Source organism: Polistes dominula, unplaced genomic scaffold (genome assembly GCF_049000335.1).
Source record: "Polistes dominula isolate Pdom_NZ unplaced genomic scaffold, Pdom_raw_medaka contig_482, whole genome shotgun sequence".
NCBI lineage: Eukaryota > Metazoa > Arthropoda > Insecta > Hymenoptera > Vespidae > Polistes > Polistes dominula.
In genome coordinates this window covers 1823061-1850975 of record NW_028301016.1, presented here as the reverse complement: position 1 = coordinate 1850975, position 27915 = coordinate 1823061, and the positions used below count along the sequence as shown (strand labels likewise).

Sequence of the window (27915 nt, the reverse complement as noted above, 5' to 3'; positions counted from 1 at the left end):
ACCGCGTGGATGGTGTGTTGCTAGAGGTGAGGAGGGGCCAAAGCTGCGGAGGTAGTTGCATAGGGTGGAAGATAGAGAAAGGGAGAGAGAGGGAGAGAGAAGCAAAAGCAGAAGCAGAGCTTCACCCACTCTCGACTTGGTGGTTGGTTGAGTAACGAGCGGTGCATATTTAGCCGTGGCTTCTCTCTCTGCAGAGACATGCAAATGTACGACGTTGGCTCCTCTCGGTTGGTTTCCTCTACATTGCGTAAAATATACTCTGCTTTGTGCTTAATCAAGATTTTCCAAGCTATAATAGCCTTCGCCCTTTTCTATCCTTTTCCAACCTTTTCGACAAGCTCGTCCTTTAACTCTAGAGAAGCTTTTCGAAGATGTTGAAAATTTACCGCAAAAATTATCTTATATATATATATCTTTTACTCTTCTACAGTTTTTTTTTTGTTTTACTCTTTTCTCACATCTCTCTCTTTAATATTTAATGAATAAATGGTGTTAAACTTTAACGTCGTGCTATATACAGACTCTCATTCATCCTATATAGCGTAACTTTGTTACTTGAGAGAGACGAGCTCTATGTATATGGTCACGTTAAATCACGTAATTCAATTTAAAAAGGAGAAATAAACCATTGTATCTAATGAAAATAAAATATATATGATATTAACAAATTTATATTTAACTTAAAATACTTATACATATGTAGTTAACTTGAAAACCTTGTATGGCACGTTATATGGTATAGAATGTTTAAGCAAATGTATATGCATTGAAACAATTTGAAATATAATTAGAGCGTATTAGAATATTATATAAAATTGTTAGTTAATGTATACAAATGTCTATTGTCGCTTAAAAGCCTAGAATATATGATCTAGGTACCTTCCTCCTCGAGATTCACCTTTAGACTGAGACATTATCATCTATGCAAATACTTGTATACAATGTTGTTGATATGATATTTCTTAATGTTGATCATGTGTATAACGGTAATATCATTCTTAATAAATTAAATTCATGATTACAACATTGAGAATATTTAACTTTTTTCATTTCTATGTAATTATTTTATAGCTGATGTGCAGTTATGAATTTTACTTTTAGATTGTCCTGTAATGTAAGTAGAGTGTATTAGAATACATAAATAATTGTTAATTAAGAAATGAGAGTATCTCCTGTTGTCTAAAAGCTGAGAGATTCACCATCAGACTGGCACATTGTTATCTATGAAAATACTTTTGAATAGTCTCCTTCCTACATTCCTCAACCCCCTTGCCACCTAACCTAAACCCACCTTTTCCCCTACAATTCCACAGATTCTTTCTCACCCAAAATTATGACTGTGCAGGAGCTATAAAATAATTACAGTAGAATGAAAAACAAAAAGATTTTTAACATTATAAAATTAAATTTAATGCATTAAGAATGTTATTAGCATTATACACATGATCAACATTCAGAAAGTCCTATTAACAACATTGTATAAAAGTATTTTCATAGAGAACAACGTGTCAGTCTAAAGGTGGATCTCGAAGAAGTAGGTACCCAGATCAATAATTCCGAGCTTTTCAATAACAATAAACACTCCCATCGATTATTGAACAATTTTTTTAATATTCTAATACACTCTTTTTACAAGACAAGACAATTTAACCCTCGAAGTCATTACTATACTAAAGCTATTAAATAATTACTGTAGAATAAACAAAAAAGAAATATTCTTAAAGTTATAATCTTAAATTTAATTTATTAAGAATGTTATTAGCGTTATACACATGCTCATCATTCAGAAAGTCATATTAACAACATTGTATAAAAGTATTTTCATAGAGAACAATGTCTCACATTAAACGATAAATGTAAATCACTTTACAGCAAAATGGTTAAAATTGAAAAAGTTACTTGAAACTTAGAAGATATAATTTTTATTTATTTCAAACCATACGAGCCCCTAAAAGTGTAAAAATTCAAGAATACCTAAAAATGGACTACCCTAGTTTGTATATATATATGTATACACATGTGTATATGTGTGTTTGTACGAGGGGTAAATGTAGTAACGAACGCGAGGCGTCGGAAGGAATGAAGAATTGCCTGATACGTACCATATTTTATTTTCTACCTTGAAAAATGGACCAGTAGTAGAAAGGTACAGAACGATATCCAATGCTTCATCGTGCGTTCTTCGTCGTACACTATGCATGCAAGGTTTTCCATACCGATACGGATTCGATCGACCTATCGAAGTAAATTTATATTCCGACATTATCTACCTAACAGGGGTAGGTTGGGGAGGAGGGAGGGGGTGGTCAAACGATAAAAGCACAAAGAGTAACAGAATCGTGAAATTATCGCGTTCGTATATTTTTGTTTTTTTTTTTATTCCCGTATTTTTAGATAAAATTTCATGATCGCACAGGAAAAACTTCGTTCATCGAGCTCGCAAAGCTTTCCTCGTAACGTTAAAAACGTTCCAAGTTTAGTTTGGAATATTGTCGAGAGGACTTTTCTAAAGAGAACATTCGCCATTGGATTAAATCTTGGGATATTAACCGAGAATAGTTTGCACCAACACTCAAGAAGAAAACGTTTCTCTCTTTCTCTCTCTCTCACACATATATATATATTCGTGTATACACATGCTTATACATACAAACACTTTTTCTCTTGGGGGACTTTTTGGATTTGGTCACGAAGGAACGGTAAGAAGAACGTATTCAGAAGCACGCTATACTTGGAAGGTGTCGTCGAGTTCGCCCAGTCCATTTCCAAGGCTTTGTTGAACGAGATTGATACCGAACCCTTGGGACACGCGAACTTAGAAGATCTCTATTATGTCACGGAAGGACGAAATGAGCTTCCTGGGACTTTCCTTTCTCGCATTCCCTTTCCCTTTAACTTTCTATATTCGAAGAAACCGATCGTTCAGTTGGAATCATTTCGTTTCGAGGATTCCAATAAATTTTTGACTTTTACTAGAAAAAGATAGAACTACGTTTAAAGTAAACGGAACATAACCTTATTTTTTTCTAAAAAACGTAAAAGCTTACTTACGGAACCTAATCAATTGATTGCAATAAATAAAATAACCTAACATTAAAAACTAACCTTTAAAATAACCTAAAATAAATTTTTTTGTATTAATCAAATGTTAATTAATCGTCGTATATTTGAATTTACTTAAATTACAGAAATCAAATTCAAAAGATTAAGATAATAATTCAGAATTTTTCGGTTGACCAATTTTACCACAAATCTGCAAAGGTATTTCAACATCAACATCGATTGATTTCGTTCGATTAACTGGACATTCTTCGTCTTTGCATAATTTGTCCTTGGTCGTGTGACAACGACCATTGCAATTACATTGAAACCGAACGATTCGTATTACGTAAACGTCACCAACATTTGTGAATGTAAAGTCATTTCCAGTTTTTAATTCGAAAAGTTCGTCCCCGTCGTTTACACTTTGCAAGAACAAATTCGAATTGTTTTCAGTCAAAACCTTATCGGGTAGGATTTCAGCATACATTTTTCTTAGTTTATCTAAATCGTTTACTATAACACGTGCATCCTACAACACATAAAATATTAACGACTTAAAAGTTAGATGAAAAAATAAAGTTTCGATATACGCCATATGGTATGAACCCCTTATATGGGTCGTTCATACAAGTATTTGCATGGACGAACCGTATATGGATTGATATAATGAAAAAGTTCAAATTTTAAATTACTTATATATTTGCAGTGATTACAAATAATATTGGAATAGTTTAAATAAATCAATTTTGAATTTTCTTAACCACTGATAAAACTTTACTGATAATAGTTTCTTATAGTTAATTGTTTTTACTGATTTATAATTTATGTAACAAGAAGAAGTTCAACAAGTGTGAAACATTCATACATAACTTTTAACTATTTTACAATTTTAAATATAATTAATTTATATTTTATGTTAAAGATTTTATCTTAAAGATTTAAACATATATTTTCTGCTTACATTTTTACGAAAAAAAAAAAGAAAAAAAAGAAAAGAGATAATCCGCGTTGAATGAGAAAATCGATTAAAAAGGAAGATAAACACTCACGAATATTTCGGTATCGCTTGCCATTCCCTCGATAAGATTGATCCAGTCGAGGTAAGCTGTCCTATACTTATCGTTGACTTTCGTATATTCGGGATAAATGTCGGTATAGAGGTTCTTGTAGCCAAAGGCACCGGCTGCGTCCGTATTACCATCTCGACCATAAGAACTTCCACCGAGAAACCAGACGGTGTACATTCTCAAAATTGGATACTGTTTCGTACGCAAGTGCCAATATCGTGCAAAGTAAAGAGCAAGTTCTTGATTGGGACCACCTTTCCCTTTATCCGATCGAAGATTGACGGTTGGTCTACCTCCAAACAAAAGACACAATCCTAAAGCCCATTCTTCCTTCGAAGGAAATATCTCGCGAACTTTAAGATCGGTCAATGGACAGATTGTACTATCCTTCATCATTTCAAACATCTCGAATTTGTTGATCTTTCCCTCGACTGCGAGTATCATCAATGAAGCCATTTTAACGTACTCCCTTGCGAATTCTTCAACCGTACCGGAACAAACAGAGTTAAGTTTAACGGGTAATAAACCATAGGTGTAGGTTGTATCAGCCATGCACTCCATAGCATCGGCATTGCATGCTATTACGTAAGACTGAACGAATTTGTATTTCTGTTCCTCGTTCAATTGACCATCCGCTGCGGTTTCCCCTGGTATGGTCCCTTGTATTAACTCTCGAATGCTTTGAGAGACTTTACCGATCAGATTGTACTTGGTCAATATGGCGAGTGCTTTCTCACCCTTGGGATCGTAAGTACACGGACCACCTCCAATAAGATCCATCGGTTCATCCGATACATCTGACGTGATCAGGATAATGATTTTTGCTGGATAAGCTGTACGAGCTAGATCACCACCTGTAACAAATAATCGATTATTATTTTTATCAATAATGATTATCAAGTATGTAATAACTGTTATTATTATGGTTGTTTCTTTTTACCTCTTATAGCAGACAATTTATTTCTCACGATATTGATTTCTTCCGAAGTTGCACGTAACCGTTTCAATCTTTCCAATAACCTAAGCTTATCTTTCAATGTAATCGTTTCTCTCGGACAACATAAAAGATTGTCGACGTTATGTGATAACATAACTATTAAAATGTCCCTTTTCTTTAACTTCTTGCAATAATCGAGAATTTTTCGTGTAGTCTCGATTGCTTTATCGTCTGGGTGACCATCATCTGTTCCAGCTTCGACATAAGTTATACGACTATCAAGCTTAGGAAATGCTTCGGGAAAATTCCACATCATAAACACCGATCTACGAGGTACTACCATCCATCCCTTTTTCAACTGTTTTCCAACGATCCTTTCAAATGCTGAACTCATGGTAACAGCTTCTTTACCCCATCCAACAATGTGTAAATTGTTCTTCAACCTATATTTTACCTCTTTGATAGTCAATGTATTTTTACCATCGTATTTTATCTTTTTCGGTAGGATCACTGATGTGTAAACACATTTTATACCAGCTTCTACAATGGTACTCATACTTTCTCGAATCTGTAAAATTTATTTTTTAAAATTACGGGATAAATTTGATATATGGAACAAAATTTATTTGTCGATGAATAAACCTTGAGCATTTGTTTTTCACTTTCCGATTTGTTAGCATCTCTGATCATTTTTTCTTTAGCTTTTTCTTCCTTGTCAATACGATATTTTTGCAAAGCCAATTTTTCCGCAAGTCTTTTCATTAAAGATTTTTTCACGATGTTTATTACATCCTGTCTTTTCTTTTCGATTGCAATTATTCTCTTAATTCTTTCCTCTTCTTCTAGAGGATCCAATATCTTTGGCTTGCGTTTCTTTTGCTTTTTCTTTTGCCGTGCCTGTTTCGTCGGCATGATTATTGTGATACATTATTTATTGTTTAGAACAATTTGTGATTTTTCCTAAATGATTTTGTGTAATTTGGAAAGATTTTAAATTAGGCCAAGACATGATTTTTAATAATACAAAACTATTGCATATGGTTTCTTATCTTAATTTTTACATATTTTTTAAGGTTAAAATAAAAGTATTTCATTAATTATAAGGATGTTGAGTGAAGTTCTTGTTAGATAAATTCATAACAATTATATCGTTAAAACAATAACCAAAAAAATCGATTTGTATAAAAATATTAATCGATAAAAAAAAGAATCTGATATTACCGATCGAATAGTCGATAATACAGGAATTTACAAACAATTGCTTTTTTTTGAATATATATCTTTGAATTTTTAAGTTTTAATTTTAATTTTCAAGAAATTTCATAACCTGATGTAATTCTAATCTATTGTTGACGTAATCACATGAAATTACGATGTAAAACAAAACAAAAATTATCAACTAATTCATCTGTCAGATTTTATATCGTAAAAATTTAATATAATTAATCTTATATATTTTTTAAATAATTATTTTAATATTTAATATTAAATATAATAAAAAAACATCTACAAATAAATGTAATATTCGAATTAGACTAATTTACAAAATTTAGAAAGGTTGGTAGAACTTTTTGCAATGTACGTGTCAGCCCTGATTCCTACTACGACGCTCAAATGTTTCTAGTTACAGGTTATGTTTGACGTAAGCATAATCTGTAATTTTTCCGTCGAAATTTTCTTATAAAAAGAAAACTACAAATCAAAGAGAATTGAAGAAAACAAATATAAGGTGGATATTGTAAATTTAACTTGTGCAAGGATGTATGTATCACGATAAGTACACGTTATTCTTTTTTTTTTTTTAACAACATTTTCCTCATTCTGACAATATATTGTAAAAAGAATTTTAAGTAAACGATGGAAGACTTTTTCCGTATAATTTATGCATTTTGCATTATTTTTATTCGATTTCCATTATATTATCTTGCCCCTTTACAAAATGAATTAAACACATACGATGACCATATTGCATGTAACAAATCATTCAAAGATATTGTGTACAAGTCGGAATCAACTATGGAATGTGATTCACTTAAGTATCCGCCTAACTTGGAAGAGCTTAATATTACCGAAGACAATGTAAAAGAATTTTTGTGTCTTGGAATGTACGACACGGTGTTCAAAATGTGTTCACACAGACTAATGAAACCGTTGGAGAAAATCACTAGTCCAAAAATCTTTGACTCAACAATAGGAGATTTAGTGAAAAGTTATCAAATAAATGACCCCACTAAGTTATCCCAAAATTTGTGTAATGCTTTAATAGGATATAAAGTATATTATAAGGATGTAAAACCAGTACTTACTAAATTAATAGATAAACTACAGAGACCAGAAGTATGTTTTAGTATATGCTTCAATTTCGAAAGTAATCTGAAGACTCCATTGTGTGCGATGTTAGCATGGATTAACAAAATGGATCATGATATTGAGGATTTAATAACAAATGCTACTGGTGATGATGATATCTATTATAAAGAACAACCAAAAATAGAACATACAACAATCAATCTCAAACATTTGGAAAAAGAAATGAAAAATAGCAAAACTTCCAATGATGAAAAACCTACTGCTTCCACTATCTCCACAAATAATGTAAAGAAAGTTATTATTATTAATAATAATACTAATACTAATAGCATTCCAAGTAAACAATTACCACAAAGTAAAGGTAATCCAACAAAAATAAATGATAAAGAAAATCTTTCAAAATCTGATCCTACGGTTAAGACAACTACGCAATCAACATCTAATCCTCTGATAAATAATAATGAGTCTCACGACAAGCCAAATTCTTTGTCAAAAGAGACCGATAAGAAGCTGGTAGATGATAATAATAATAGCCAAGAACCACCCCCGAATCTTGAAGAAGATGATTTGGAAAGTAAAAAGAAGGACAAAGTAGATCCAGAGAAAAATTGGATAACTGAAAAAAGTGTAAATCAACTAGTCACAGAAACTAAATTTACAGAAGCTTATGATAATTTAAATATCATTATTTCTACAGAATCTAATGTTGCAGCGGATAATAGTTTGATCGGATCTAACTCTCAAAAGATGGGTACTTATTATTTTTATTAATATTAACGTTTACATCAATAATTGTAATTTGTCGTCCACCGGTGTCGCAAATAAATCTATCATACAAATGTTGAACGTCAAAGTTTTGATAAAATTTCTTTTGGTTTTTTAGCTCCGACAGAGGACATAGACCTACCTGGTGACATAGGTAAGATAAAAGTACATTTTAATAAATAATACATGAATTATTATCTAATGAATGTTTTTAATAGACAATCCAAGTGAAAGTATGTCTGAGCCATCCGAACAAAGAACTCATTTTGAGAACGATGAAGAGTCCCACTTCCTTTTTTATTTTGCTGTCATAACAATTGGTTTCATCGGTGGCTATACTGGATATCATAATAAGAAAAAGGTTAGGTTGCATAGTTAAATAAATTTGATATTTAATCTTTTTGATATAACAATACATTTATTTTTTCATTCTGGTGTATTTATATTTTATAGTTACTGGCGATTGTGTTGAAAGGACGTAGGTCAAAAAATAATCGTGGTAGACGACGTTCTGGTAGTCCCAAATATCGTAAACTCGATTGCACATTAGAAGAAGCAGTTACTTCGCAATGTAATGCAAATGTTACCCATGTTATATATTAATACGAATTGTACGTATAATGATTTATCACATTGCATATTAAGGCACCATTTTTTCAGTGTAATAGATTTTATACTCAAGCATCTTTATTATTTTCTTTTTCTTTTTTAAATATTGGTACTGTTTCACAATGAAACAGATGATTATGATGAGATATCACAGTTTTCTTTTTTTCTTTTCTCACACTATGATATAATAACATTTATAAAATAATCTATCAATTATCCGGTCGTATGTACATTGTGTCTCATCAAAACTAACGTAGCAAAATGTTCCTATTATTATTGTGATGCAAAAGTATTTTAGCAAATCGGATGTTTCTATTTGAACAAAAACAAAAACATAACAACAACAAATATGAACATCATTCTTTTGTATAAAATGTATTCTCCTTTACGAATCGAAATTGTTATATAATTTTTTAAGGTTATTTTTCAGTATTCGGTTTTATAGATATCCAATAATTGCTTGTATATTTTATTTGAGATATTAGTGATCTTGATGTGTCGAACTATAGTAAGCAATATAGTTCAACTCTACTTAAAGTGCAATTCAATGTCTCTGTGTCGGCAAAAATTTGAATATAAGATTAACAAATAATATAGCGCTAAAAGGATCATTATTTTCTGTATATATTATTAAACGATGCATGATAACAGAGTATCAATGTTATCCGCCATGTTTATGATATATTAGGCATATTAAAGAGAACAACAAGAAGAAAATTGCAAAAAAAAAATTTGATCAAATAATATTATGGAATATATTAAAAATAGTAGTATCGTAGATGAAATATTTGTCTAGAAAAAAAAACATTGAGTTTAAATAGCTTAAATAATGCTATCCAATATATTTGCGTATATTTGTTGATGCAAAAGTATAGTAATACGGAAAATATTTCTATTGTTTCTTTACTTAATATTTAATATTTTGATGGACAAATTTTCACGTTTATATGTCTATTCTCTATGGTAGTAAGGTTATTTAATTCATAATATAAAGTCTACCTTTTTCAATACGGTGTAATATCAGTGATTTCATTTCTTTTGAAAAAAAGAATGCCGTCCACTTACACACGGTTAAAAAAAAAAACATACGAAAATAATATCACTGTCGCATAATATCTGTGTGTTAAGTGTCTAATGACAGTTTGACCATTCATATTATATGCACAAATTGTTACGTGGATACTTACAATGATAATGTATTTTAATCATAGTTACAATTTCTGTGAAATGTTCCCGAAATAAACTTATACATACACTTTAATCTACTTTAGTATAAGTGAATATTCAAAAAAAAAAAAAAAAAACAAGGTATTTATTTTTTATTTCTTACATAATTATTATTATTTTTCCAATAATTAATTATTAATTGTGAAGAATGTCAGGAAGAAATAATTCCATAATATCATTGTGTAATTGTTTTATACGATTTTAATTATTATACATTACTTAGTATCTGTATACATGAATATTAACATATATTATTACTGTTTATTGTAACAGTATAATGATTATATTTATACGATATCATCTTGGTAGTTATTTTTTACCATTTAAGAATATGTCTAGATGAATATTTATATAGATTATTAATTAACAAATTTCTATTTCAATAAATGATAAATGTACATTTTTATTTTGATTAAAACATCAACGAAGTGGATTCCTAAATGTTAGCTTTAATCTTCGCAAATGGTAATTATTGATTATTATTTGCGATGGTAAGCACAAATTGTTAACAACGATAATTCAGTTTTAAAATTAAATGATTATTATTTGGTATATTTATTTAATGGTAATTTAAATAAAAGCTAAATAAAGCTACGATTAAAATAATATTCATTTGTTTTTTTTTTCGGTTGTAATTTCAACATTTAAATTAAATAATATTATTAAAATTGTTATTTATGTTTTAATTGTCTAAACAATAAACTGCATCAGCAGTATGTCGTTTTATCCAATTTAAATAATCCGTAATTTTCACATATATACCAGGTACACCCTTGTTAGCACAACCCAATCCCCAAGAAACTATTCCTACAGAAAATATTTCATTTATTTATTTTCATTTAGAAGAAATTAATTTAAACAATTTGTTTCTTACCGATTATTTCATACTTTGTATTTGTTTTTTCGATAAAAATTGGTCCACCACTGTCACCCTATAATTGTAAGATTGTTTTTAACGTTTATAATGTATTCATTCATTTTTATAAACAAATTACATATCTAAAAAGAAATACTGAACCTGACAGGCATCAGTGTTATCTCTGTAAGCGCACATTACAGAATTTGTTAAGTAATTTCCAATAGAAGTTTTTTTACAAGAATTCAATGACAATACAGTTAAATTAGTTTCACGAAGTAAGTTAGAAGTTGCACCGTTAACAGCAATTGTTCCCCAGCCTGTTACCTTAGCTGTTTTACCGCTGTAATCTTTATCTATAACAAAAAATAATTTTTTTTTGCTGTAATTAGTATAAAAATTATAGAAAAGAAATTTTTGTTTTAATACTAAACTCATTAAATTTAATATAAAATTCTTTTAAATTTATCGAGAGAGAAATAAATATTTTAGAAGAATTATATTAAAAGTATTATATATTATACTAAAAATTAATTTATTTAATAAATTAAATTATAATTAAAATATATAAATATATAATATTATACATAAATATATAAATATAATAATTAAATTATATATTATTTATTATATTAAAAAAATTATATTTGGAAACAATTATAAGTTGAAAGCAAATCATATTAATTATTGTATATTAAAATATAATTAAATGTTTAAGTAAGTTTTTTTTTAAGTACCTGTAAAATTAATAAATATTCAAATAATTTTTAACAATATTTTAATGTAAATAAAAAATATATTTTACCTTTATTGGGAAGACAAATAGGTTGCACATGATTATCATATTCAACTGGCTCTTGTAATTTAATCAATGCGATGTCATTAGTGTCATGTATACCTTCACTCATAAAATTTTTATGTAAAATTGTTTTACTGATAGCTACAAGGTATCCATCTTCTACATCACTTACATCATGAATTCCTAATCCTACAGTTAGATCTTTTGCCTTTGTCCTATTGAAATTAAATCAATGATTTTAAATTGAAAATATTAAATTGATAATAAAATGAGGAAAATATATAAACCATTTAACACAATGACCAGCTGTTAACACGTATCGATCGTTTATCAATGCACCTCCGCAATGAATAGCTCCTTTTTTAAATATAATTACGATCCATGGAAATTCATGTGGGTTTGAAATCTTTCCTCCTATTATACGATTAGACAAACCCAAGGATGATAGACCACAATCTGACATTTTTAATAAAATGAGATATACAGTTACTTATACAAATTTTTAAATATGATTTTAGAAAATAATTAATTATTTAATTAGATCGAATAAAATACAAAATGTAATAAACATAAAAAATACAAAAAAATATAATATAATAAATAATAAAAATATTATAAAAATAAATTAAATAAATAAAATATAATAAATACAAAAAAAATATAATATAATAAATAATAAAAATATTATAAGAATAAATTAAATAAATTAAATATAATAAATACAAAAAAATATAATATAATAAATAATAAAAATATAATAAAAATAAATTAAATAAATAAAATATAATAAATACAAAAAAAATATAATATAATAAATAATAAAAATATAATAAAAATAAATTAAATAAATAAAATATAATAAATACAAAAAAATATAATATAATAAATAATAAAAATATTATAAGAATAAATGAAATAAATTAAATATAATAAATACAAAAAAAATATAATATAATAAATAATAAAAATATTATAAGAATAAATGAAATAAATTAAATATAATAAATACAAAAAAAAATATAATATAATAAATAATAAAAATATTATAAGAATAAATGAAATAAATTAAATATGATAAATACAAAAAAAATATAATATAATAAATAATAAAAATATAATAAAAATAAATTAAATAAATAAAATATAATAAATACAAAAAAAAATATAATATAATAAATAATAAAAATATTATAAGAATAAATTAAATAAATTAAATATAATAAATACAAAAAAATATAATATAATAAATAATAAAAATATTATAAAAATAAATTAAATAAATAAAATATAATAAATACAAAAAAATATAATATAATAAATAATAAAAATATTATAAGAATAAATTAAATAAATAAAATATAATAAATACAAAAAAATATAATATAATAAATAATAAAAATATAATAAAAATAAATTAAATAAATAAAATATAATAAATACAAAACAATTGTTTATAATATATAAATTTGACAAAAATAATATAAAAAGTAATTGTGTGTGTTTTTATGTTATAACAAAAATTAAAAGTCTATAAAAATTTTATTTTATTTTTTAGAGATTCTATAAAAAAAAGGGAACAATTATTATGCCATGTAAATAATTTAAAGAATTTAAAAAATATGGTTTTTTGTCGTATAAAAAATTTACAGTTCAAAATACAAAATTCGTTCGAAAAAAAAAATATTTTACTCGGTTTAAAAAAAATTTTATACGTATTTTAACATGACATATGTAAAATATGTATGAAAATATGTTTAAATATCAAAAAACGTTTACCACAATCCGAATCGATCTTCAATTGAATAACTTTTGCCTGAAAAATTCAAATTTCGAATATAATTATTTAATCCTATTGAAAATAATTCGATATTATATTAAAGTTTACTAACTTTGCAAAGTATATTAATAACAAGTAAAATTCTAATCCCTATTAGGGTCACTGATAATAATTTCATCCCTTGTACTTTCTTCTTCGTTCAAACAACAACAAAAAATACACCCGTTCGTTCTGAAGCAAATTCATCAACTAGTTAACACATACATACACACATAAAGTTCTATGATAGTAATCGATACGTTGATTCGTATCGAATCGAAAGATTAAAAAAATTATTACGTGCCATATTCGTCTTTGTAGTTATTTTATTTATAACTTTGAAAAGTTAACTGACGTATTAAAAGGGTCCAAGTGACGTACATTTAATTGTTCATTTATTTATATTTTTTAAACAATTTTATAAAAAAAAATATTTGAAACAAACAAAATTAAACTCCTGATACTTTTAATATTTATTTCAATTATTAAATTGAATTTATGAAATTTATTAAATTTTATTTCATTTATTTATATAAGTTAAAAAACAATTTTATAAAAAAAAATATTTTAAAGTAACAAATAAACTCCTGATATTTTTTAATATTTATTTAAATTATTAAATTGAATTTATGAAATTTATTAAAATTAATTTTATTTATTTATATAAGTTAAAAAACAATTTTATAAAAAAAAATATTTCAAAGTAACAAATAAACTCCTGACATTTTTTTAATATTTATCTAAATTATTAAATTTAATTTATGAAATTTATTAAATTTTATTTCATTTATTTATATGAGTTAAAAAACAATTTTATAAAAAAGAAACTATTTCAAACTAACAAATAAACTCCTCTGATATTTTTTTAATATTTATTTAAACTATTAAATTTAATTTATTAAATTTATTAAAATTTGTTTTATTTATTGATATAAGTTAAACAAATTTATTAAAAATATTTGAAACGAATCAAAATAAACTCCTGACACCTCATATCAAATTTTAATTATTATAATTATCATGGCACATTACAATTTATTTTATTTATTGATATAAGTTAAACAAATTTATTAAAAATAAGCGAAGTGAGTAATGAGTTATTAAATAAATAATTAATAAAAAACAATGTGCTCTTTCTATTACGAATAAAAAAATAAATAAAAAAATGAGCATCTTTGCGATTATTTGGACCCATTTTACTTGTTGTTGTCTTCGAAGGCATTAAAATGCAAAATAAATGACTGGTTAAACTCGTATAGCGGGATCATCTGGGCCCGCATCTTGACAATTACCGTACTGACATGAGTACGACAAATGCAGTCGGTTTGTGTTCGTAAATCCGTTCACGACTCGGATTTGCAACAGGACAGATCTCATTTTTCCTTTTACTCGTCACATGAGTGACGCCCAACGTAGTTAGTAACCGGTTCCATCAGCTGGTCCCGTTAGTTCATTTCTGACTCTGGTTCAGCATTTAAAGTATAAAAAAGGATCAGTTAGATGGTACGATTTAAGAAAACAAAAAAAAGTATATATTCTTTTATTCTATATCATTTATAATTATTAATTTTATTAAGAATATTTTTATATATTTAAAATATATACACATATGCATATAAAAAAAAAACATACAACATAATAATTAGAATTCTTAAAATCATTTTTATTTATCATTCCGTAAGAATGAAGTCGAATAAAATAACGCAAAGTGCTAATATAAGACACGAGTGAATTTTGTTTATAAACTATGAATATATCATAAAAAAACTATGTTTATAAACTATGAATATATCATTAAAATATATATATATATAAATAACATTTTTCAATAGATTTTGAATCTATTATACTTACAGTAAGTTTCATAAAACTTATATAAGTTTTTGATTAAATATATAATTAAAATTTAACAATAATATAAATAAACAAAAAAGATTAGAAATTCACGATAAGTTTAAGAAAATAATTTGTTTAATTGTTATCGCAAAAGCAGCCATCTTTTGAATTATTTAAGATCCAATCTAAATATTTGGTAACTCTGGTATAAACACCAGGGTAACCTGGTCGTGCACATCCATTTCCCCAAGAGATGATGCCGATAATTTCGTATCTTTTATCTTCTCGTTCGGTTATCAATGGTCCACCACTATCACCCTATAATAATAATAAATAATAATATGATAGAAGAGACACGTGTAAAACGTTTGATATTTTTCATAGATGATTATAGGTTAATTTTGTTGTTTGTATAAAAATCATGTTAAAACATTACCTGACAAGAATCTTTCTTTCCATCAGGATATCCCGCGCATAACATGTTATCAGAGATCATGCGAGGACTGTAACTGGTATTTCGACAATCCTCCAAGCTCATAACCGGAACTTCAACTTCTTTTGAGTAAACAGGATGGTTTACCTTCTTCTTGTAGTGTACCCCAACCTGATGCTATTGCATTCGATCCAACGTATTCGTTTTCTGAATCAATCAAAACAATTTTTGTTTTGTTTTATCGATTCACTTAACTTTCTCCTCGAATATAATAATACGATAAACAAAGTTGAATGTATGGTTATTATTGTCTCGAATCAGAATAGAAGATATATTTCAATATAAATTTGTCAATGAACTATCTCTCTCGTCACAATGGTTTGATTACATCCTATCGTAATCTTTTATTACGCAGTTGTAAGTTTATTTGATCGAGAAAGGTACCCGTATACCGACAAATTTATGCGCATTGCATATCGCGCACCTAAATCGTTAGTGCAATATATGCAACCGAATGACAATCGAACAAGTTGCGTTTGCACAATTTGCGCAACGATCGATCACTTAAGATTTACATTTCTAAATTAGGTTATTATGTTTTTAAGATCCTAATTAATTATATTTAAAAAAATTAGCTTCATTTAGATAAGCAAAGATCTGATAAATGCAACATAGTCGTCAGTGCAATATATGCAACCGAATGACAATCGAACAAGTTGCGTTTGCACAATTTGCGCAACGATCGATCACTTAAGATTTGCATTTCTAAATTAGGTTATTATGTTTTTAAGATCCTAATTAATTATATTTAAAAAAAATTAGCTTCATTTAGATAAGCAAAAATCTGATAAATGCAGCATAGTTTGCGTGTGAGTGACATTAGGTAATTCTTGCTACTTTGAGTAAACTTAAGTAAATTTATTCACCTTTTATAGTTGGTAGACATATCGGACGTATCGTATCACCGAACGGAACTCTGTCATTAAGTTGAAGAAGTGCTATGTCATTATCAAAGTTGAGGAAACTGAAATCCCCGGTTAACACTCGTACGACGTATCTCGTTTCAAGACTTTTATCGATACACCTGTCGTGTTCACCGAACGTGACCTTGATCATGAACCACATAAATCTGAAAAAAAAAACTGAAAGGATTGATCTCAAATCTGATGAGAAAATAAAATAAATCGAAATTATTCTATCATTCTTTTTATCGATCGGGTTTTCCCCATGCCTCATCCATGTTGTTGAAACGTGTTTAACGTGTTTATTATCATGAGGTATGATCATGCGATCATGTACTTACCCCTTAACGCAATGTGCCGCGGTTAGCACGTAACGATCGTTAATCAAAGTACCACCACAATAAAATTTATTTAGATAGGATAACCTAACCATCCATGGCAATTCGTTCATTCGAGTTGTTTGACCACCAACTATGCGACTCTCATCATTTCTTAATCCACACGCTAAATGAAAAAATAGAAATTATCGAATTAATTGAAAAAAAGAATTATTAAAACTTTTGAAATTATTACCAATTTTTAATAATAATTAAAAAAGAAAAAAATATTACTAACAGCAGTAACATGGTGCAGGTGGTTCTTTAACGGTTGGTGGTTTGTTGCCAAAAAGACCAAAAAAGTTTTTTATCCTTTCCCCGATTTGTCTCGCCTTTAAAATAATTTAAATTTAAATAAATTGTAAATTATTAATTTTATATTAAAAAAAAAAAAAAAAAAAAAATAATATATATATATATATATATATATATATATATATTAGATTGATGATACGGCTTACCTGACATTCTTTTTGAATTAAAAGAATTGCGATCAATCCAAGACACCAAAGATACTTTTGCATTTTTTCAATAAATATTTTGATTATTCCTTTATTGTTTTTTGTTAATTAGATAAATTATTGTTAATATTAATTTTAATAATATTATTTGATTTTAATAATAACGATTGATTGAAAATGGAATGACGATACTGATTTCTTGATGAAATAATAAAAGGTCACCGTGCGGGGACCTTCATGAAAAAGTCACGGACATGTCCCTGACACGGAGTTACTATCGCCAGTGTCCCAGGTAGACTGAGAAACACCCGAGGTTGAAGAAGTAATTGGTATTCGGGAGGGGAAGGAGGCCGACCACGGGGACTGGTCGCCGACCGGACGACACCTGATCAGTTCACGTTCATGTTCATGGTCGAATCAATGAAAATTCTTATCGATTTATCAAAATTCAATTAATTTTTTTAAATTAGGGATAGACAATTCAAACAATTATCAGACATTTATTAAAATATTTTATTTTGTTGAAATAAAATAATTTATATCAAACATTTAATATACTTGGGGATCACAGTTTTACATTTTTTTTTGTATTTTATTAAAATTTTATTTTATAAATATACAAATAATAGATTTTTTATTATATTAATTGTAAGATTATAGTTAATTAAATATATATATATATTTTTTTATATAAATAGTCAAAAAAAATATTTGTATTAACAATTAATATTAATATTTATAAAAACGTATAGTGTATTAAATAAATTATAAATATTATATTTATTTATTTAATATATTTTTAATTTTTATTATATTATTATTTATTTATTTAATATAATATATAAATATTATAAATATATTAAATAAATATAATAACACATAAATATAATATTTATTATTTATTTAATATAATATACATTTTTATATTACATTATAATAATATAAATTTGTATATTATTATAAAGTAATATGAATATTTAAATCTTTCTAATATTTAGAAAAATTATTCAAATTATATTATAAATATTATTGAATTAAATAATTTGTTGACGATATTATTATATTTAATTTTATTATATTAATATATATATATTATTATTATTATTTATTATTTAATTATATTATATTTGTATATTTATATTTAATTTTTATCTAAACTCTATCGAAGAGATTATATTTCTCGTATTATTATACGTATAATTATTTTATATATACACAAACATAAACATATACACGTACATACATAAATAAATACACATATATATTTATTTAGCTATAAAATGCCAAATTTATTCGACCATCTCGGATGGTCATAAACTTTTTGCCTGTTCATCCACCAAAATTGCTTATAAACAGGCTTACGATTGGGGCTGGTATCTCTCTTGGGAATTATACCTCATCGAGGCAACCCAAAAAGCTGCCTCGAAAGGACGTTCACATTATGCAGATATTTTTCTGCGCGTCGAACCGTGAGGAAATTGTTTAAAGCAACTTCTTTTTGATCTCACTGTATGCGCATGCATACATAAATATACCTTCCTATATCATTTGGTACCGTTTGTAAGATACCTGTTATTTAATACGTTATTTTAATAACATTCTAGCATTATTTATTTAACAAAATAATCTATTTTTATTATTACAATTCTTCTAATTAATTATTCTATTCACTACAACGACATAAAGTTGAAAATGATTATCCCAAATCTTTAAGAATTCATTTTATTTCACTGTTAATTATTTTGAACATCACCTAGTAAGATATGTGCTTTAATAACGCGTTTTATTTTTATTTATTTATTTATTTATTATTATTATTATTTGAATCGATAGTGAACGATAAGTATTCCGATTCGACAATAAACCGTTATACTCGACAATATTATTCCACGAACGTTTGAGTATTGTACCGTACGATTCTAACGTGTAAGGTCCACACAGAAACACACTTTTGAAATCGGTCGTATTTTAACTCACGACAGATAAATTTGTGTGTCATTGTATGATCTTGAAACTTTCTCAGTTTTAAAACTGTCGTTTCTATTTCATAGAAATGGAAACTTCCCAAAATGTTTGTCCGTAATGAAATGGATGTAGAACATCAATTAATACAGAGACAACTTTCCTTTATGTTTGCGTTTATCCAATTCAAATATCTTGCAACTCGTGTATAAACTCCTGGATAACCAGGTCTACCACAACCAACACCCCATGAAACTATACCTACAAGATAAAAGATGGTTTCATAATAAATAAATCATTCATAAAAAAGTTTTCCTATAAGTGATGTCAGAATTATTTCGTATTTTATATTTAAATAAACAACACACTGCGTGATTGTTTATTTAAAATTTAATTTGGAACAAGTTCTAATAGTTGGGAATTTTTATTTAAAAAATGTAATATATTTTTTAATAATAGAACATACCTGCAATTTCTAATTTATCACCTTCGTATACGAGAAGTGGTCCGCCACTATCACCTTGACAAGAATCTTGAGTACCTTTACCAGCGCAAATCATATTATTGGTGATCCTATTCGCTCGATATTTCATTTTTCGACACTGTGTCAAACTCCATACAGGTACTTGCACTTCGTGAACCTTTCCAGGTAACATTCCTCCTTCCGATGTTCGTCCCCATCCAATGACAGTTCCTTCTTTGCCAGCTGGATCAGAACCTGGAGAAATATAAGGAATTTAAAATAACTAGTAGATAAATATAATAATTATATTAATTATTATCTCTTGTACCACGTTAATAATTGATATTGCATAATATAAATGTGTATTAAATAAAAATCTAAATTTAAAAAAATTAATCAATATTTAAACAAATTTTTATATAATTATAAAATATTTTAAAATATATTAATACAAAATATTATTATTTTAAAATATAATAATACAAAATATTATTATTTTAAAATATATTAATACCAAATATTATTATTTTAAAATATATGAATACCAAATATTATTATTTTAAAATATATTATTAAAAAGTATTTAAAAATATGTTAATACGAAATATTTTTAAATATATTAATACAAAATATTTTCAAATATATTAATACAAAATATTATTATTTTAAAATATAATAATACAAAATATTATTATTTTAAATTATAATAATACAAAATATTATTATTTTAAAATATATTAATACCAAATATTATTATTTTAAAATATGGTAATAAAAAATATTTTAAAATATATTACTAAATAAAAATTGTATGAATTTAAATAGCACTTACTGTTCACAAAAATAATATATTATACAATATAATTCTATGAATAATTATTAATACAATAATTTTCTATTAAACAAAATTAATTTATGAAAAATCATATTTCTTACAATATCAATTTTTAACGTGTTAATATATTATAAATAAAATAAACGCAATAATATTCGATACCAGCTTGAGGTAGACACACAGGTCTAACAGTTTTTGTAAATTTGACTGGCTTACGAAGTTTAAGCAAAGCCACATCATGATTATAAGAATTCATATCAAAATTTCGATGACGTATAACTGCACTAATTGCTCTCATTACTGCAACACCATCTGTATTCACATATTGATCATAATCACCTAGTATTACACGAATTTTCGTTCGTTTCAAACTGAAAGTAAAAAAAAAAAATACAAATATAAAAATTGTTCAATTTTTGTTGAATTAATCATTTATTTAAATACATACTTTCGTACACAATGAGCAGCTGTAATAACGTAATCATTATTAATTAGACTTGCACCACAATGAAAGCGTCCATCATAAACCAAACGAGCTATCCATGGATATCTGTTTGGTATCGTTGGTCTTCCACCAACTATACGATGTTCTTGATTTGTTATACCACACTCTGATTAAACAAATTATTTAAACATTTTAATAAAAGCCTAAACAATTTATTTTTATTATCAAAAAATAAAAAAATATTTATTTAATTTATTTTTCCAAAAAATCGATTAATTATTCGTCAACGAATATTTATATTAATATTTTTATAAACATTTTTTAAATAAAAATTTATATTAAAATCTTGTATACAAATTTATATTAAAAATTTTGTATAAAAAATGTATTTAATATAATTAATTTAATATAATAATATATTATAATTTACCGCAAGTGCAATTTCGTGCATTTTCATCGTCATCAACACCGGCGGTGATATCAATGCCAAATAATTCATCGAACAGAAACTTTCCGGTACGACTAGAAGATCGCTGAAAAAAAAAAAAAAAACAATTACGAGGTGATATCTATGCGGGAAGTACGCTCACTTTTCAAAGCAAATTATTAACAGGAACGTGCCAGACAGGGGAAAGTGACAATGATTCGAATTGTGGGTCAAGGTCTTCCTCGTAAAATCGACATTCACGTAGCTAAGCAAAAGGTCTTATCCATTCGAGTATTACGTGTTTATGCATCATTTATCATAATTCGATTGATTAATATCCAATCATATACGATGTACGTTCGAAATATTTCATGTATAAGACTTGAATTAAACAATTTGATATTTACGTAAATACTCACGGTTTTGTTCAACGTCAAAGGTTCAAGGTCAAAACTTTGAACGTATACTCCTTGCAATATAATAAGAAGGAGGATTAATATCTTGAGTTTAAGCAAACGGAAGTTCATTTTTCGTAGCACCAAATATTCTTTGAAATAAAACCGATTTCTTTTTCATTGATGATGCACGTACAACACAAACATAAATTTCACGTATGAAAGATCCCACGTTGTTGTCTTTAGTATAAGATTGCCTTTTTAATATCTGATAAAAACACACAGAAAATTGAGTGTAGATTTATGTAAATTAGATAAATAATATTTTTGAATAATCACACATGAAAGATAAGGAAAACTTTATAAGATGTGCAATGATCGTGAGCTCTAGCTGCAGACGCTTTCACCGTGGCACCAAAAAGACAGCAAACTGTTAGCCGATCAAGACACCAACCTGACTCCTTTACATTCACGAAGAAAGTTGTTCCTCTTCCACTCTATCGATTTGTTACCACTCTTCCTTCTATTTCATTCAGTATGTGTCGTCGTCAAACGTTTTATCGAATTTCTTGAGGTTATTCCATTTGCTAATTTCGTCAGTTTCATCAATCTACTTATTATGGGAATGAAATGTTTGTCATTGTCAAACATTGTTGTTTCAATCTTGATTTTAATTTCTCCTTCTTCTTCTGTTAATCTTCTTTAAACATAGTTTCTCTCTAATGATTTTACTTTCCATTGAATTGAATTTGAAACTAACAGACAATCTTCTAGTTTTCTTAACACCAATAACACTTGGATCTTGCACTGAACTAAACTAGACGAGTACTAATCATTACAGCTTCGGAATACATGAAACACATAGTCTCACTCTCTACTATTTCCCACCATGATACACTAGCAGTCTTTAGATTCATGCTTATCGAGTTTGTTAAACCCCACTCTCGAAATTCGAGTTCACACTCCTGGTGTACTACTTTTGACTAATTTCTCTTTCACGAGTAACATGCTTTTAATGGAATATGATTGAACAGATGTTCAACGTTTAACATTCTTTCATCAAATATCTACATTTAACTTTTTGTAAATACCACTTCAATAAATTTTGAATATTAAGTTCATTGACACTTATTGCATAGAATAACTAATAATGAATTTTGATGAAATCATTTCTTGCGTGTCTTGAGAATCATTGAAAATGATTGCGTGTTTTATTACGTTTGATACTTGATCATAGATATCAAAGGATTCTCGATTCGGAAGAATCTCGCGTTTGTCGTCAACGGTTCGATGGTTTCACTAACCCACATTTTATCGTTGAAAGCAAAACGTTTCAGACTAGTGACCCGGTTTTCGTTATTGTCGCGTTCACGTCCCTTTCAAAATATTTCTTCTTCTTACCGCTACGTTATAGTTGTTATTATCTTACAAATATAAAGACAAATGTATAATCAATAATAATAATGTATTTTTGTTTTTTTTTATCTCTTATCTTTATTTAATAAATAAAATATATGTATATATTATATTATCCTCACAATGAAACAAAGTGTCACACATCTGGTAACTAAATAATACTAGATTTATATGTTATAATAATTCGACTAGAATTGTATAGTTACATAAGCGTTACTTAACTAATTCAATATAACAAAATATTAACAAATTTGACGTTCATCAATGATTATCATCACTTTTTGTATTTGAGATCAAAACGACAAGATTCTTCTATTACGTGAACTGTACATTCAAACGTTGTCAGATTACTTTTTACGTTTGAAGAGTATGTGGGGGTGGACATACACATTCGTTACCAAGATGATCCTTCAACCAACCCATGTAATTGTTTAATCTTGTGTATACTCCAGGAAAATTTGGTCTTGCACAGCCACGACCAAAAGATATTATACCTGAATAATTTTAACATAAATATATATTAATTTTATATATATATATATATATATTAAATAAATATAAAAATTATATATAATAAATTAATTATTAAATATATTTTAAATTAATTAAAAATATTAAATATATTAAATATAATATATAATAAAATATATTATTTTTATATATTTTAATACAATTTTTGTTTATGACTTACCGATCACTTCCAAATGACCGTACGATCCTTTAACGTGAAGCGGACCACCACTATCACCCTTTTCAATGTATAATTCGTTAACATTAATTATACAGTTTAAGATTTATTATCAATAAATATTTTTGGAATAAATTAACTTACAAAACATGCGTCACGTTGTCCTTCGAGGTATCCAGCACAAAACATATTATCGGTAAGACGATTTTTTTGATAACCAGCTTGATCACACTCTTCCTGTGACAAGATTGGTAAATTAACTTTACGTAATTTGTCACTGACCGGGGTATTTTCACCAGTACGTCCCCAACCAACCACCGTAGCCGTTGCACCAGTATAATCTATAGCTTCTGTAATCGAAACAGATTAATTGTAAAATCAATTCGTTTAATCTGAAATTTTGAACTTTTACTCACTGTCTTCCGGTAAACAGGCGGTTCTGACGATACCATCCAATGGTACTGGACGATCCATTTCTATAATGGCTATATCGTTGTCCAAAGTATACGTATGAAACTCTTCGTGAATATTTACTGATTTGATACGACGAACTATGGCTGTTGATGCGAGTTTTGTTCGATCACTGTCGGCTATCACCAACTTGATTCTTTTAGTTTCAAATCTATTTAAAAACAAAAATAATTGTATATTTTTTGGATTTGGGTTTGTTACAAAAAAATTGTTACATGGTTTTGTATTGTAGAAAAAAATGTTATGTTTACCCTTCCAAGCAATGAGCAGCTGTAAGAATGTGTTTGCGCGTGATTAAACTTCCTGCGCAATAAAAGTTACCTTGTTTGGTCATACTGACCAACCATGGGTATTCGAAAACACTTGTTTCGTTGCCACCTACTATTCTTGTTTTTCTACCGATTCCACAAACTGAAATATAACAATGAATGTTTATTCATTAGATTGATCAGGAAGTAATTTCGTTTTTTTTTTTTTTTTTCAATGATAAATAAGTGCTATTATAATTTTTTCATATTTAGAATCAAAAATGTTTTAAATAGTCTCGTGAACGTTAGAATTTGATTAAAACAAAAAAGAATATTTATAATTTATTTTTGTTTTGTTTAAGTATGTGTTATAATTACCACAATCGTTACAAACGTTCGGTCTTTTTGATGGGATTCTATTTGATGGATCATAGTCAATGTAAGATGTATCATCTATTGACGAGATCCTACTATACCCAGTGTTCCTTCCATTAACATGCATTTGAACATTTGTTGTAGTACCCAATGTGCTTCTATCGTTCTGTAACATCTGTAACGAGACCAAACGATCTATCGCATAATTAATAGAATTATAACATTTTGTTTATCATTCACATTTACATTGGCAATTGTTCTAAAAAGAATTCACTTTAAACATTAATTTGTCTTAAATTATTCTAATAATTTTTAAAACAAACATTCAAGTATTATCGTTCATACTTAAATCGAAAATTATTCTAATTTTAAACAATAAATTACTTAAAATTGTTCCATTAATTTGTAGAACAAACATTTATTCAAATATTATCATTCATATTTAAATCGACACTTGTTCTAATTTTAAAAAGTAAATTGTTTAAAATTATTTTAATAACTTTTCAAACATAAACATTCATTCAAATATTATCATTCATATTTACATCGACAATTATTCTAAAAAAAGAAAAAAATTCACTATAAATATTAATTTGCTTAAAATTATTCTAATAATTTTTAAAATAAACACTTATTCAAATATTATCATTCACTTTCATAATCACTTTCACATAATCATACATTTATTGAGTAATATTTATGAAATCTTTAATTCGAAATAATAACTGAAGAACAGCAACAAGTAGTTGTTATAAATACATATGAGAAAAAAATAAGGTAAAAGAAAGATAAATATATACAAAGATGGATAAAACCTCAAATCATGTAAATGAATAAGAAATAAGATAAAAAAAAACCAAAGTGTTTATTAAGCTGACCCGAAACGAAGTTAAATTAAATTAAGATTTAAGATGAAGATAGTGAAAGGATGTAAAAGTGAAAATGGATGAAAGTAAAGTAGAGTAAAAATTAAAAAAAAAAAAAAAAATAAAAACTAACAAACAAGGATCACTTAAATCACTTACCACACGTGGCAAAGCGTAAACGTAAGAGTGTAGACAGAACAGGAGCATGATTTTGCATGGTATTTTCGCGTGACAATCCATAATTATTTTTTTTTTTAAATCTAGATTTAGATCTAATCTATATATACATATATATGTGTATGAGTGTGTGTGTGTGTATATAAATATATGTATATAAGTTTTCTGTGTGAAACACGCCCGTTGAGCGTGAAATCGCGTTAAAAGATTCGCGTAAAAAGGGCACGTCAGTGTTGACTGTATTTGCGTGCTTATGCCAGGTGTGAAAAGGTATTAAAGGTGTCGTCGAAGTTTTGCCGTTTTATACTAAATTATAACTAATGAAGCATGGCTTTAAGTGGGGATCGACAGCCTTGAATGCTGCGTTTGCATTGGCAGATGTTGCATGTGACAGCTTTTAAATCACCGGGCTCAACTGGTGCGGCATCGTCTCACCTGCGCCACTCATCCTCGAACTCTCATACTTCGCTTATGAGACGCGAAAAAATGTTTTCTACGTAGACGATATGTAAGTAAGTATATGATGGTGTATTACTTACCTCTTCGTCTCATCATCGTGATGGCGCAATACTATCTTTTACCATCAACTACAATCGGCTAACGACCAATGTCAAACAATCACTTATTCTTTTTCTTCTTCTTCTTCTTCTTTTATTTTCTCTTTTTCTTTTCCTATTATTTTCCATTCTTATTTCTCAGGGTTTTACACGAGACTGGATCAATGTCAATTTCGTCAGAGACGACGCCAAGATCGCGAAAGTTAAGCCCTATGTTATTTCGTTTCATTAACAACTGTAAGAATGTTCGTGGTTTTTTTTTTGTTGTTTCTATTTTTTTTTTTTTCGTGAATTATTATCTTATATATTTTGTACAGATATTTTTTTTATTAATTTATATATTTTATAGCAGTGAAATATTTTTTTATCTCAATTTTCTGTTGTAGTTTATTTAATACTGCAAATTATTTGACACGTGTATTTAATTAAGGTATGTTTTTATCTTTTTAAGTATTTAAATTTATTTGTATACTTGCAGTTTTTATTTATTTTTTTTCGTAAATTATTATTTTATATATTTAGTAACGATATTTTTTAAATTAATTTATATATTTTATAGCAGTGAGATATTTTTTTATCTCAATTTTCTGTTGTAGTTTATTTAATATTGCAAATTATTTTACACGTGTATTTAATTTACATATATTTTAAATATATTTTTTTGGGTATTTAAATTTATTTGTATACTTGCAGTTTCTATTTTTTTCGTAAATTATTATTTTATATATTTAGTAAGGATATTTTTTTAATTAATTTATATATTTTTTAACAGCGAGATATTTTTTATCTCAATTATCTGTTGTAGTTTATTTAATATTGCAAATTATTTTATATGTGTATTTAATTTACATATATTTTAAATATATTTTTTTGGGTATTTAAATTTATTTGTATACTTGCAGTTTCTATTTTTTTCGTGAATTATTATTTTATATACTTAGTAGGAATATTTTTTTTATTAATTTATATATTTTTTAACAGTGAAATATTTTTTTATCTCAATTTTCTGTTGTAGTTTATTTAATACTGCAAATTATTTGACACGTGTATTTAATTTAGGTATGTTTTTATCTTTTTAAGTATTTAACTTTAC

At 26.8% G+C, this 27915-nt stretch overlaps 6 protein-coding genes across 7 annotated transcripts; 1 reads left to right on the top strand and 5 right to left on the bottom strand.

Annotated features, from left to right (window-relative positions):
- Positions 1–2718: 2718 nt before the first annotated feature.
- Positions 2719–6059, bottom strand: LOC107064391 (glycerate kinase). The gene is made up of 4 exons (XM_015317038.2): positions 5689–6059; positions 5050–5614; positions 4092–4963; positions 2719–3571 (listed from the first exon to the last, which is right to left on the bottom strand). The coding sequence occupies exons 1-4, from the start codon at positions 5956–5958 to the stop codon at positions 3206–3208; spliced, it is 2073 nt and encodes a 690-aa protein (XP_015172524.2). The 5' UTR covers positions 5959–6059; the 3' UTR covers positions 2719–3205.
- Positions 6060–6623: 564 nt separating this feature from the next.
- On the top strand, positions 6624–9991 carry LOC107064437 (uncharacterized). The gene is made up of 4 exons (XM_015317126.2): positions 6624–8107; positions 8240–8275; positions 8340–8482; positions 8575–9991. The coding sequence occupies exons 1-4, from the start codon at positions 6904–6906 to the stop codon at positions 8722–8724; spliced, it is 1533 nt and encodes a 510-aa protein (XP_015172612.2). The 5' UTR covers positions 6624–6903; the 3' UTR covers positions 8725–9991.
- Positions 8885–13609, bottom strand: LOC149032030 (chymotrypsin-like elastase family member 2A). Its single transcript, XM_089174138.1, has 5 exons — positions 13502–13609; positions 13389–13425; positions 11900–12068; positions 11614–11827; positions 8885–11266 (listed from the first exon to the last, which is right to left on the bottom strand). Exons 1-5 carry the CDS (start codon positions 13565–13567, stop codon positions 10949–10951), a joined length of 804 nt encoding a protein of 267 aa, XP_089030264.1. The 5' UTR covers positions 13568–13609; the 3' UTR covers positions 8885–10948.
- Positions 13610–15079: 1470 nt separating this feature from the next.
- Positions 15080–17805, bottom strand: LOC107064389 (trypsin-1). Its single transcript, XM_015317037.2, is given in 7 exon segments — positions 15080–15582; positions 15701–15823; positions 15825–15904; positions 16624–16826; positions 17001–17163; positions 17275–17368; positions 17498–17805. Coding segments are annotated over 7 exon segments (909 nt in total). The 5' UTR covers positions 17561–17805; the 3' UTR covers positions 15080–15399.
- Positions 17806–18593: 788 nt separating this feature from the next.
- On the bottom strand, positions 18594–23049 carry LOC149032029 (trypsin-1-like). 2 transcript variants are annotated; one of them, XM_089174149.1, is made up of 7 exons: positions 22479–23049; positions 22049–22292; positions 21633–21735; positions 21206–21368; positions 20920–21128; positions 19926–20177; positions 18594–19720 (listed from the first exon to the last, which is right to left on the bottom strand). In XM_089174149.1, exons 2-7 carry the CDS (start codon positions 22154–22156, stop codon positions 19599–19601), a joined length of 957 nt encoding a protein of 318 aa, XP_089030275.1. In that variant the 5' UTR covers positions 22157–22292; positions 22479–23049; the 3' UTR covers positions 18594–19598. The 2 variants fall into 2 exon arrangements, with proteins under 2 accessions (XP_089030275.1, XP_089030274.1); XM_089174148.1 differs by having other exon boundaries at positions 22049–23049.
- Positions 23050–23520: 471 nt separating this feature from the next.
- On the bottom strand, positions 23521–26844 carry LOC107064388 (trypsin 3A1). Its single transcript, XM_015317036.2, has 7 exons — positions 26248–26844; positions 25226–25397; positions 24851–25010; positions 24545–24750; positions 24273–24478; positions 24132–24189; positions 23521–23934 (listed from the first exon to the last, which is right to left on the bottom strand). The coding sequence occupies exons 1-7, from the start codon at positions 26326–26328 to the stop codon at positions 23795–23797; spliced, it is 1023 nt and encodes a 340-aa protein (XP_015172522.2). The 5' UTR covers positions 26329–26844; the 3' UTR covers positions 23521–23794.
- Between the last annotated feature and the right edge of the window lie 1071 nt (positions 26845–27915).